At 38.0% G+C, this 13,732-nt stretch overlaps 1 protein-coding gene across 2 annotated transcripts in view; it reads right to left on the bottom strand.

Annotated features, from left to right (window-relative positions):
- Positions 1-489: 489 nt before the first annotated feature.
- The window catches only part of LOC136881032 (uncharacterized), an 88,189-nt gene continuing 74,946 nt past the window's right edge, over positions 490-13,732 (bottom strand). Inside the window, exons 11-12 of one of the 2 annotated variants that reach the window (XM_067153630.2) lie at positions 13,320-13,442; positions 490-944 (exon numbers count right to left, since the gene is read on the bottom strand). In XM_067153630.2, coding sequence (XP_067009731.1) covers positions 13,351-13,442 — 92 coding nt within the window. In that variant the 3' untranslated portion in view covers positions 490-944; positions 13,320-13,350. The remainder of the gene's footprint in view (positions 945-13,319; positions 13,443-13,732) is intronic. The other variant, XM_067153631.2, reaches the window with a different exon arrangement.

Genomic DNA, 13,732 nt, shown 5'->3' with positions numbered 1-13,732 from the left:
CTCATCAATGGTATGCATGTATACCGAAATGGGAATTTGGACCACTCCTTCTGGGTGCTTAACTTTTTTTTTGTCAGGCAGTGTAGATCAGTCATTCCCTAGGGAACCTAAAATATTTGCCCTGAATAAGTAAATTCATAAATCCAATATAAATGGTATGTTATTGGAAATTATACATTTTCCCGCTAACTCATTCCTGGTGGCCAGCGATTCGCTCCAGGGCTTTAGTTATAGAGATGTAGAATGTTTTGTGAAGTGAAGAAACCCCACAATGAAATTAAAATGCTCTTCAGCAAGAACTATTTCCATTAATTTAAATAGAAATAGATTTTTTGCATGAACATACCAAGAAATATTTTATTATGCAGTATTAAATAACAGGTGCTTAGAAGTATGAGCAAATGCATGTAAAAGGAAGGAGATGAAATGAATAAACTTGATTTCTCAGGAATTCACATAACAGTGAAATACATTTTATCACATGGAAGTATTATTTAATTTTAAAAGTCTATAATTGTGTATAAAAATTCTTATAATATAGTAGCAGCTGATTATTCATTTTTTCTGATCTTCTTTGTCTTAATTAGATTATACTTTACCTAATTCTGATTACTTCATGGAACTTGATATTGTCTCTTATAAGGTTATGTGAAACTGGGCTTCTTCCTTTGTCGTTATGAAGTATATCTTACAGCAAGTGTTGACATTCATTGTCTAAATTTTTATAAAATTCCTGCTTTTACTATTTAATAAGTATGTGTTACTATCTCAGATATTGCAGCTTGAACTTCTACAGCTGGATGACCATATGATACCTTGGTTGTTCTGTATTCACTTCACAGGCAGGTCCAAAGCGATGACTGAATATAGATACAACTTGGCAGACATTCATTAATTGCCTCAGAACTCTAATGTGTGTGGATTTTCCATTCTTTGCCTTGAAGCTGTAAAAGAACATACAACTTAACGTTCTTCCATACAAAGTCACCCATTATATACGAGGAGTAAACCATATAAATTTCTAGTTATAATAATTACCTAATAACTGATCCATGTCCAATAATGGGTTGTATAAATAAAAGTGAGCACCATCTCAAAAATCTCAACTTCTGAACAGCAACTCCTCGGATTCATATAAATAAAAATCACTTGACTCAATATATTAATTATAATATCTCCTCCAGTTCAACAATTATACTCTACATCTTCAGTAAAACAATTAATTGAAGTCTTAAAACATGACTACATGGTCGTGAAACATGGTGAGTGCATAAAAAGTCACAAAAATTTATATCTTGTGATTGATCGCCCTGAACAATGAACTGCTGCTCAAGGTTTGCTATAAATTAAATTAAACCTCTGCACACTATTGCAAACGAATGCTTATGATTTCTTGAGTTACCTCATTTGGTGACTAGGCCTACTCAGATGTGGTTTGCTAAGTGTAATGGCACAGTCTTTTTATGGTTGTTTCCGAACAGAGAAGAAAATTTTCTGCAGCAAACATTACCAGCTGTAATGTATGTGAATACAAAAGATCTGAAAAGGAAAATGCAGTATGGTAACATTTTCTTTTGAATGATCAGAATTTTTTAAAGTTATGCACGAGATCCTGACTTTCAAGTCAGTGTCAAAGAAAATGGTGGTGTTCCCCAGGCTACAGTATCAAATACAGTACTGTACTTGCTGAGAAGTTGTAAATGCAATTAAGAGAAAAACAGAAATTTGATCAATATTTCCTAAAACTACTACTGGCTTTCAGTAAACTAGAACTGAATGATCAAAGCTATGCTTGGGCCATCTTCAGTAAAACAGTTAATTGAAATACAGTATTAAAACATGACTATATGTTCATGAAACATGGTGACTGCATAAAAAGTCACAAAAGTTTTTATCTTGTGATTGATCGCCCTTCATAGGGCTTCACAGAGTTTGAGTGTGACTAGTACACTGTATTACAGTCATATATTAATAGGGAAGCCAAGTATATACAGGGATGAGTTCACAAAAAGCTTTAATCAGTGGAATTCTAAATTAAATTTAACACAAGTTGGCGGGCTGAGGCATAAAGAGCACCGAATATGAAAATAGGTATGTTTGACCACAACAAAACTCAAGTTAATTCCCTCATTTAATTATTGACTGAGCACAACACCCCTGCCACAAAGCAATTGCTCATTGTGGAGAAGTTCTATTTATACAAAACTAATGAACTGCTGCTTGATTTTCAGCTTACTCATGGGTAGCCGCTTGCAATCAAGTGCTAATTTTTATTTATACATCCCAGTATGGAGAACACTTCATAGGAATCATTTGCAATTCTGTATAATATTCAGACAGATGAAAAGCAAGAAACAAGTTCATAATCAAGTCATTATATTAACATATTAAATCTGTAATTTTTGTTTGTTTGTTTGTTTGTTTGTTTGCATTACTAATGAGCTCCTTTTCTCCTCCTTTGCCCTGTGTTCCCAGTCTCTTATCGTCAGAATTCATGTTTATTTTTATGTCATTTCCTTTTCTTTTGTTTATCTGGCTTTTTTTCCTATAGTAAACTTCCCACATGAAGACTGTAGATCCATCAGAATGGCATGCTGAAGCCCATTCTCTTGGTAAAGATGAGAACCAGAAAAGAATTCATCAAGGGTTGAGAAGAAATGTATGTAAAAGAATTGGGATTGATGAGGAGAACCCATCTACGGAATTTGAAGATGGAAATGTATGAAGATGCAGAGATTTTCCATATCCTTTTGTGTTTTCATGTTTATCCTTGTCTCATTTTCTATTGCTTCATTCTCTGATGCTGATTTGTAATTGTGTTCGTCTTATTACGTGTTACTATCCTTCTATATATCCGTTCAGTATGAATTGTATTGCACTTGTTTGTTCCTTTCAACTACTTATGTAACCTCTAATTGTCTGTAGCCATTCTTACTCTGTTCAATTTCTAAATCATCTATGTTTTCCAGATACTGTTTTATTTTGATTTATTTGTGTTTTACAACTATGCTGAAGGATGTTAATTTTTGTGTGCTGCATGTATCACAAATAAAGAAAAGATTACAATAAACAAAGAACCTGGAGGGAGTCCATGTGACTCCGGACAAAACAGAGTGAAATGCGTCGTTGCCAGCCATCTGCAACATAACAGATTGGATTCAGCAAGAGAATCCAACTAGCCTCTTTCACTCCAACTCCAGCACGCAACCTGCACGAGGTGTCCCTGCTAAACTGAGCAACCCAGCAGAGGTTGGGTAACCAATCCCAGTGGAAACTGGATCAGTGAACCGATCAGTGCTGGGGGCTTCAGGGCTTACAACCCTGATAGTTAACAACTCGTTACCTTCAGGTGACCTAACCTAATCACTTGTGTGATAGACTGTATCAAACATGAAGTACAAACTTAATGAACATAATACCTCAGGTGGTAGACAATCCACAAGTAGGTCATCGGATTCTGGGGGACCTACACCTTCATGTGACCCAGTCAGATCTAAACGAAACTTGAAACAAAATATTACGTATCTAGCCACAATCAATATAAATTCCTTGATCAAGACCGGAAAGCTTAAGCACACACTTGATGTACTGAACGACAAGAACATCAGTATAGCAGCTCTCCAAGAGACTAGGTTTCCAGACGAAGAAGTCATAGAGTCTCAAGGATATAGAATATATAAAGGGAAACCTGGTAATAGAGTAATGGAAAATGTACCATTCCTTGGGATTGGGTTTGCAGTATGCCATCGACTGGTTACAAGCATACTTGACTTTTCATCACCAAACGATAGAACATCGGTGCTTTCCTTCAGATGCAAGAATAGGGTATATTCTCTGATTAACTTCCACGCTGCTACCAATGACTCTAATAGGAAAAATCCAGAAATGACAAACCAGTACTGGAATGCCCTTGAGGAAACCCTAAACAAAGTACCAAACCACCATACGACTGTATTGTTAGGAGATTTCAATGCCCAGATTGGTATAAAACAGAAATACTGGAAGATTGTAGGAAGATATCCTGCCCATAAGAGAACCAACACCAATGGGGAATGCTTAATCAGTGTCTGCACCAAGTATGGATTACTTTTGATGTCTACAGCTTTCAAACACCTTTCCAGAAAGGCAATGACATGGCAATGCCCAAATAGCATGATAAGTGAATTCCAAATCAACCACGTAGCAATAGACAAGCTGCACCACAGGGATATTATGAATGTCAAGGTGATACGAGGAGCCAACATTGACTCTGATCACTACTGTCTCTGGTTAAAACGAACCTGAAACCACTAATAAAGACCATGGGTATGTTAGCAAAAAACATGAAGATCCCTAGGTTTGATATCACCAAACTCAAAGAAGACAGCACTAGTTACCAAGAGAGACTGATTCATAATACCAACAGGATTAACACATCTACAAAATGGGATCAACTTAGGGATGCCATAACAGGAGCAGCTCAGGAAACAATCCCCAATAGACCTAAAGGGAACAAGCATCCGTGGTAGTCCAGCAAATGTGATAAAGCTATAGAAGCTAGGCGGCTAGCTTGGATCAAATGGAATGTATATAAGAACGAAGCTAATTTACAAGCCTTTATTGCACAAAGGAAAACTACATCAAGCATCATAAGAGGGGCCAAGAGGAAGCACAACCAGGAACTGATAAGCAAACAGAGGAGGATTTTGTAAGGAACAACTCTAGAGATCTATACAAGGGCCTCAAGCAACAAACAACCCAGTTTGCTTCCCTTGCTTTACATCTCCAGAGACTAGATGGATCCCTGTGTCTTAATGACAGTGATTGTACCAAGACCCTAGCTAACTACTTCAAAGAACTCTTAAATGCAGAAGAACCTATTGAACATCTCCAAGTTACAGAACCAACTAACCCTAATACTGAGTTTATCCCTCCTCCAACATATGAAGAAGTCAGAGATATAATTAAACTACTCAAGAATAATAAAGCTACTGGGGAAGACAGGATAGTAACAGAAATGCTAAAACATGCCAGAGAACACACCTTCAGGAGCATACATAAAGTAATTCTGGACAAATGGACTACTGTCGGAATTTTTATTATGGACACTCGAGTTTAGCCTTTAATTACAAACGAACCAATAGGCCTATTGCGATGCGAGTTACTCCAATATTTTCCTTGTTTAATCCTACATTACCGTATATAAGACACATTGTTTTTGACTTTCATTAAATATTTTTTATTTGTGGTTATAATAAATATTGCCCGGGTTTTTGGCTTCTTCTCTAGGAAGCGCTCACTTAGGAATATATACAAGGAAAACTACTTGTCTGGTGGTAATGAAATTTTTATATGTTATAACCACATGTATTTGTAGTGTAATACTAACGTTTTAATTTTTTTCAACCACCCCGAAAAAAGTTCTTATCATTTTTCTAAAGCAACTCTTTCTCAGCTCAGGATGAACGTACAACAGCAAACTTGGGCTTGTTTTGAAGCACTCAGTCATGGTTATCAGAAACTACAACAACTCTAACTGTACAGTTTGGTACCGAATTTATGAAGAGTAATATTGAAAGGAGGTTTTGTGTATGCCGGACCGTGCGATTAACAGCAGGCCGGGTGGTGAAAATGGGCGCAGTGTTGCCGCGTTCAGTAGTAATCATGCGCGCAACGAACACAGCTTTTCGTTTACTTTCAACCTTTAATTATTTTATTTCCTCTTATAAATTCCACTTCCCATCACCTTTTCTCATAAGGGCTTTGGACTTTCAAAGGCAGGTTTAAAAGTGGTTGACTTCCTAATTTAGAAATATCACACTGTACAATTTTTACAAGAGTTATTTGCATTATTATTTACATATAAGTTATTTACAATATTTAATTCTATCAATTTTCTTCGTCTGAAAAATCACTGTGTCCCGATGAATCGGTGCTGCTGTCATTCATGTTGATTATGACTGGTTCGAAATAAGGGACGTTTTCAGACAGTCCATTTTTTTCCCAGTAGTTGTCTTCAATTTTCTTAGCGTTTTTAATGCATTGTTTCCAGAGTTCGGGGGGTCACTGGTTTCCTGTTTAGTTTTTTGAATCGGAATCCCAAGCTTCGAACTACTTTCAAAAGCGTAGAAATTGACATATCAGGAAAATCCAGCATATTTTCTAACAGTTTCATACGGAGGCTTTTAATTGTGGGAAATATCTTATTCATATAAAAATCGTGCATATTTCTTCGTATTATACCCAAAGTAAAATCATCGAGATGGATTTTCGGACGCTCCTGTCTCATACACTGCTTCTTTCTTGACCTGGATGACGTGTTTCCATCATTCTCCTTTGAAGCGGCTCCTACTCTCTTCACTGACGACAGCGATAATCCAAGACACTCTGCCACCTTCTTGTAGACAGGGAACCTCTTGTCCCCTAGTTTTTCCCCCTCACATTGAAAGAAACAAATAACACACAAAATCATTGCAAGTTCACCCTCTGATAACGGCGGTCTCGGAGGCATCTTGAAGTGACGTGGCCAACATGCAGAACATAGGACAACTGAAAGTAGCTTGCGGATAAACCAAGGTCATGGGCATTCCATTGCACAACTGCCCGGGGCGAGTGTACTGTGTTCGTTGCGCGCATGATTACTACTGAACGCGGCAACACTGCGCCCGTTTTCACCACCCGGCCTGCTGTTAATCGCACGGTCCGGCATACACAAAACCTCCTTTCAATATTACTCTTCATAAATTCGGTACCAAACTGTACAGTTACAGTTGTTGTAGTTTCTGATAACCATGACTGAGTGCTTCAAAACAAGCCCAAGTTTGCTGTTGTACGTTTATCCTGGGCTGAGAAAGAGTTGCTTTAGAAAAATTATAAGAACTTTTTTCGGGATGGTTGAAAAAACATTTAACTTGAGTATTACACTACAAATACATGTGGTTATAACATATAAAAATTTCATTACCATCAGACAAGTAGTTTTCCTTGTATATATTCCTAAGTGAGCGCTTCCTAGAGAAGAAGCCAAAAACCCGGGCAATATTTATTACAACCACAAATAAAAAATACTTAATGAACGTCGAAAACAATGTGTCTTATATAAGCTAATGTAGGATTAAACAAGGAAAATAATGGTATAACTCGCATTGCAATAGGCCTATTGGTTCGTTTGTAATTAAAGGCTAAACTCGAGTGTCCATAATAAAAAATCCGACAGTAGTGAGAGGATCTCAGATGATTGGACGTCAGCCATTATCCATCCAATCTACAAGAAGGGAAGCAAAACGGATCCCAGAACTACAGAGGAATATTACTCCTTGCTGTTACCTATAAGATATTTTCCAAGATTCTGGAACGCCATGTAACAAGACAGTTGGATAAAGAGTTAGGAGAATATCGAGCAGAGTTCAGAGCATCAAGGTCCTGTACCAAGTAGATACAAAATCTAAAGACCATCCTTCAATACAGCAAGTCAAGAGCCCGACAATGGGTAGCTATATTTGTCGACTTCCAGAAAGCATACGATTCAGTAGTCAGAATTACTCTTTATAAGACATTAAGAGAACTAGGACTTAACGACAAGATCAATAAGCTGGTGCAAGCCACGTTGCTCAATACCACAGCCAGAGTGAAGTTTAGAGGACAACTCTCGGAGAGTTTCGCCATTAAAACAGGGGTGAGACAAGGAGATGGCATCTCATGCATATTATTTAATTGCATTCTGGAAAAGATCATTTGAGAGTGGATGAGATTCCTTCCAGAGAACACTGGATTACGGATGGGGATCCTAGCCTATGCAGACGATCTGACTTTATTGGCAAATGACATACAGGAGGCTACTTACTCAGCTCCAAACACTGCACTCAATACCGGCTAAAATGGGTCTTTTGATCAACATAGGAAAGACCGAGTTTGTTACTAACATCAAAGATGCCCCTGGAAAGATGAGAGTAAGTGATAATATCTACATCAAGAGAGTCAAAAGTGTAAAGTACCTTGGGGAATGGTTCTCAGAGGACCTCAGTAAAACAATGGCTCTTGAACACAGGGGACTTAAACTAGATAAGGCTTACCATGCATGTAGAAAACTATATGCTTCAAAAAAATCTATCGATGAATTACAAACTAAGACACTACAATGCAGTAATCAGACCTTCAGTCCTCTATGCAGCAGAGTGTCTATATTTAACTAAGAAGACCCCACTAAGAGCCCTCGAGGTACAAGAAAGGAAGTTTCTGAGACGGATAGTGGGACCAAGAATTTTACCAGATGGAAGCCGATGGTATCAACCAAATCGTGAACTATATAAACACCAAGAAAATCTCATAGATGCCATCAGAAGAAGGCGACTGGCTTTTTACGGATACCTATCCAGAATGGACTCAAATAGGTTATCCCATAGGATCTTCAAGGCTGCTAACAAGGGCAAAGCTACTGGATTCGTGTGGATGAAGCAAGTGGAGAAGGACCTTTCGGAACTCCATATAAATCAAAATGACATAGCTGATCGGAGTAACTATCGTACAACTCTTAAAACTAAATCCTTTGTAACATCCCTCACAGAAGTTACCCACAGACCAAAAGGCAAGACCAGGGAATGGTCTGAGGAACGTAAGATTGAATTTAGCCGGAAAATGAAGGACTACTGGGCCATCAGAAAAGCTTGAGGTACCAACAAGAAAACAGCTGCCAAACCAACCGCTAAGAACACCAATTGTGGCAAACAACAATGACATCAAGAAACAGCTAAAACACAAGCACCGTGGTCCATATATGGCCCTAACGAAATTTAAAAAAACAATACCGTCTCCCTAATCTATGGTTTCTGAGATTATGGGAGACAGGTATTATCTTATTGTCTGTATCCTTTTGGGAGTGGTTTCTTTCTCTGACCTGCCATCATATGAATAAATTATCAAATATAAGAAGATGGGAATTTCCAAAAGAATAAACACAATGGCAGCCTGTAGTGCACGTCATGAACGATGACAGCCCAGTTTAGCAAGGTTCTGCGAATTTACGTCATTACTCTGCGGTAAGCCAATCAACTTAGTAAACGTCCTGAGCTTGTGATGTCTAGGTAAGAACTCGTTGCAAAGTTTGTATGAAGTGATCCGTCGTTTATTTGCAACATGAGCAGTAAATTTGTGTGTTACATCATGGAAGGTGAACAATATAAGCGTAAAGTTCTACATAAGAAAGCCAGACAGCAAGCATTTAATGTATATAAGTACGTTAAGCGAGAATCATATGTCGGCAGGCCGATCCATAACATCGCCAAGTCACAGGAAAGAACAGCTGAAGCGTGTGGTTATCATGACAGAACGAAATTACTTTTAAAATCGCAGACACAGAGAAATTAAATCACAAAGCTACTGAAAGTATTAAAGTATTACGGCAAAGGCATGGGCAGACTGTGTTTGGCATGGTGGAACAATCCAAGAAGATGACTTTGTACGGGATACATCCTTGGAACCGGCAATCATCAGTCTGCAAGAATATGCGTCGGATACAGACGTAAGTTATGGAGAGGAGAACACTGAATAATAAATGAGGAACAGGAGTTATTTTACTTATAATCTGACAATGAATTGAGAAACGAGAATCCATTATTTAGATATTTTACATTGTTATTGTTTTCACATTGTTTCCTTGTTCAGATTCACAGATATGAATATAAATCCATAAAACCGAGCTTGATAGCTGCACTCACTTAAGTGCGACCAGTATCTAGTATTTGGGAGATAATGGGTTCGAACCCCACTGTTGGCAGCCCTGAAGGTGGTTTTCCATGGTTTCCCATTTTCACACCAGGCAAATGCTGGGGCCGTACCTTAATTAAGGCCATGGCTGCTTCCTTCCGACTCCTAGCCCTTTTCTGTCCCATCGTCGCCAAAAGACCTATCTGTGTCAGTGTGACATAAAGCAAATTCTAAAAAAATATCCATAGAAACCAGCCTATGTTTGTCATGTGTACTGGAGGTTTATTGCTGAATATCCTCAATAGCTAGAACTTCTGAAGTAATTTTACAGAATTTATATATATATATCAATAAAACAAAACATAACCTAATGTAAGGATAACTGGCAGCCATTGCTTTCAGTCCTCCGTAGCAACATCATAGTTCACATTATCCTTGTATTTCTGTCTCTGTCTGTGCCACCTTCATCACTTGTGCTGCCTAGTATAGTATGGAGAGGAGCAATGGAAAGGAAATAAAAGGACAAACATGAAAACCTTAAAGGACAAGGACAAACTTTACATTTTCATGTACTAAAGTCTTCATAGAAGGGTTCTCCACTCATTACCCCCAGTTCCATTTCTTCTCACGCCCGATGAGCTTGCTTCTGCCTCCAAGCTCTATCAGGAATGCAGCTATTGACAGTAATGAAGAGAGCCTTTCATGAAAATTCTTGACCTGTCTTACTGTTTATCCACGTATGCAGTGACTACTATTGAACTGGTGGTGAAGATGTGATTTCTTTTTTATTAATATTATATTGTGGTACCTTATTTCACTGCTAAACACAGCCAACACAGTGCTCAGGGCAGAGATGTACTTCCTACTCTGTGTGGCTGTATGGGGCACTGGGAAAAGAGACCTGTTGTTAAGCCACAGCCTTCGTATGTGCATTGCCATGGCATTAAGAGGCTATTTGTTGTGTTGGGGTCTGTGAGCAGCTGAAACGAAACTCATGAAGGATATTTTGTAACAAGGTGTGGGCATCTCCTCTCTAGATTGAAACTAGTGATTGGTAATAACTAATTCATTTATGATAATATTTTTTTGAGGTTTCATGAAATTAATATTATGAACAGTAGTTTAGCCTTAGTAAACAATATTTGAAAAACATACAAACAAGTAAAATCTCATTAAAAGAAAGAGACAAGACCACTCGGTGAAACCTCCAAGCATGCCTTGGTAGGAAACTTATTAACTCCTGAAAACCAGGCAGTTGTTCAAAAGTTAGCCATGTGTAGGGGTAAAATATATAAATATGGATTTAGAGGTACCACGTTTTGGTGCATTAAGTTTCTGGGGGAAAAGGACATTAAGGAAAACAGTAGGCCAATATCAGATCTGAATATAGTGCAAGTACAAATGGAGTGCAAATTATGGGCATTTTATTCAAGAAAACTTCATTGATGCATCTATGATGAGATGTGTGACTGTGAAGAACCTGATCTTCCTTACTGCTCCTTATTCCCCTTCTTTGGTGTTTGTTGTATATATGTACAGTCATTAAAAAAAATGAACGCATGATATTGTATACCTACATTAAGTTCTTCACAAGAATACTTTTCTCAGAAAATTGAACCTATAAATGTTTGTTGTGGGTATCTACATTGAAGGTGAATTATATTTTGATAACATTGTAAATTAATAACACATTAAGTGCAAGGAAAACAGTATCATGCACTCATTATGTTTTTACCAACTATGCATGTCGTATATCTATGGCAATCTCAAAAAAGCATATAGTCTGAAGTTGTCATATATGAACCCCTATAATGACAGTGCATACAAATATTAAAGACTAAGATTGGATTAATTAGTCACATCTGTGCATACTCAAGAAAATAATAATGTCAGGATGTTGCCATCACCGGATAAGTTGAGGAGGAAATCACAATCATGATCAACATCATCACCACCACCATTGAAGTGAATGTAAGTCACTGAGCACCATTCAAAACACAGCAATTGCCACTGCATGTATGCATTTCTATCCTTTCTAATTGACTTGATTCTTCATTTACACTACCTGGTCAAAAGTATCCAGACACCCTTATATAATACAGAATTGAACCGTAGATGTCACGGGAGGCGGACCTGCCAGTATTAAAGGAGGTGGGGAATATTGTTGTGTTGTCAGTAGAGAAGCAGTAACAGCAGAACAGGTTGGTCAGGAGAGCTCGAATATAGACTACTCACTGGATGTCACCTGAGTAACAAATACATCTGGAACATTTCAACCCTTCTAAAGCTGCCAAAGTTGACTGTTGGTGTTGTGATTGTGAAGTGGAAACCTGAAGGAACAATCGCAGCTAAACCAAGACCAGCCAGACCTCATTTAATGTCGGACAGCGACCGTCGAGCATTGTGGAAGGTGGTTGTAAAAAATCAGCAGAAGGAATCACTCTTGTGTTCCAAAGTGGTACGAGCAATCTAACCAGCATAATGACTATGTGTTGGGAGTAAAATAGATGGGCTACAATGGTCGAGCTGCTGCACGTAAGCCGAACATTTCTGTAGTCAATCTTAACCAACACTTGAGGTGGTGTAAAGAGCAAAGCCACTGGGCAGTGGATGACTGGAAATGACTGATTTGATACCCTGAGGCAATCCGATGGAAGAATTTGGGTTTGGCGAATGGCTGGAGAACATTGTCTGTAATCATGTGTAGTGCCAACAGTGAATTATAGAGGATGTGGTGTTATGGTATGGGAGTGTTTTTCGTGGTTAGAGTGTGGTCTCCTTATTGCATTTAAGAAACCTCCAAATGCAGAAGGATACGAACATTTTTTAAACCATTGTGTACTGCATACAGAAGAGGACCAGTTCGGAGATGATGATTGTGTCAGCATGACAATCCACCCTGTCATAAAGGTGCATTTCTTAGGCAATGGTTTGTGGACAATAACATTCCTGAAATGGACTGGCCTGCCCAGAGTTCCAACCTGAACTCAGAGATGAGTTAGAGTGTCGACTTGGCTCCAGATCCCAGTGTCCAACATCACTCCCTTCTCTGGTTTCAGCTCTTGAGGAAGAATGGACTGCCATTCCTCCACAGTTGAAAGTGTCCCCAGCAGAGTTTTTTTTTTTTTCGCTAGTGGCTTTACGTCGCACCGACACAGATAGTTCTTGTAGCAACGATGGGATGGGAAAGGCCTAGGAGTTGGAAGGAAGCAGCTGTGACTTTAATTAAGGTACAGCCCCAGCATTTTCCTGGTGTGAAAATGGGAAACCACAGAAAACCATCTTCAGGACTGCCGACAGTGGGATTCAAACCCACTATCTTCCCTATGCAAGCTCACAACCGCACGGCCAACTCGCCCAGTCCAGTGGAGTTAAAGTAATCACAAAGACGAAGGGTGGACCCACCCCAGATTAATATCCAATAATAGGGATCATGACACTGGTGAAGTCTATGTGCAATTTCAGATAGATGTCCAGATATTTTTGATCAGGTAGTGTATTTGTTGCATTTCCAGTATTTATGCAAACAAACAAAAATGAGTTTCTGACTGATACATTGATAACAAGATGATATACTTCTTACTACATCAGTATATATCACGTTAAGAGAGAAGCAGTCTTTTCTCACATATCCTTACCTGTTTTTTGTGCATTTGAAGTATCAAGGTTTTATACTTTTGCTTGCTTTTTATTATACTTCAGAGAATTTTGGGGTGAAGAATGAATATCCTGGATGAATGCTTCATAATTTTTTTGAAATCCTAGTTTTCAAACACACAAATTCATTTTAATTATATGTTTTTGTAAATAAGTGAATAGAAATTATAACTAATATATTATGACTAGTAGTAGTAAAATTTATTTTTAAAAGTAAATCATCCATCCTTCAGTGAGGGTGACAATAAAGGTCCGGAATACATAACTTACTGTACGTAAATATAATAATGAAATAAAATATTTTCCGGAAAATTCATAACAAAAAAGGGTATTATAATTAAAATAAGAAAGGAAATGGGAAACCCCACAGAAAACAATTCTGCATGTGTTTTTT

This window comes from Anabrus simplex, chromosome 9 (assembly GCF_040414725.1).
Source record: "Anabrus simplex isolate iqAnaSimp1 chromosome 9, ASM4041472v1, whole genome shotgun sequence".
Taxonomy (NCBI): domain Eukaryota; kingdom Metazoa; phylum Arthropoda; class Insecta; order Orthoptera; family Tettigoniidae; genus Anabrus; species Anabrus simplex.
The sequence above is the reverse complement of the archived record's forward strand: the minus strand, read 5'-3'. Positions and strand labels throughout refer to the sequence as shown.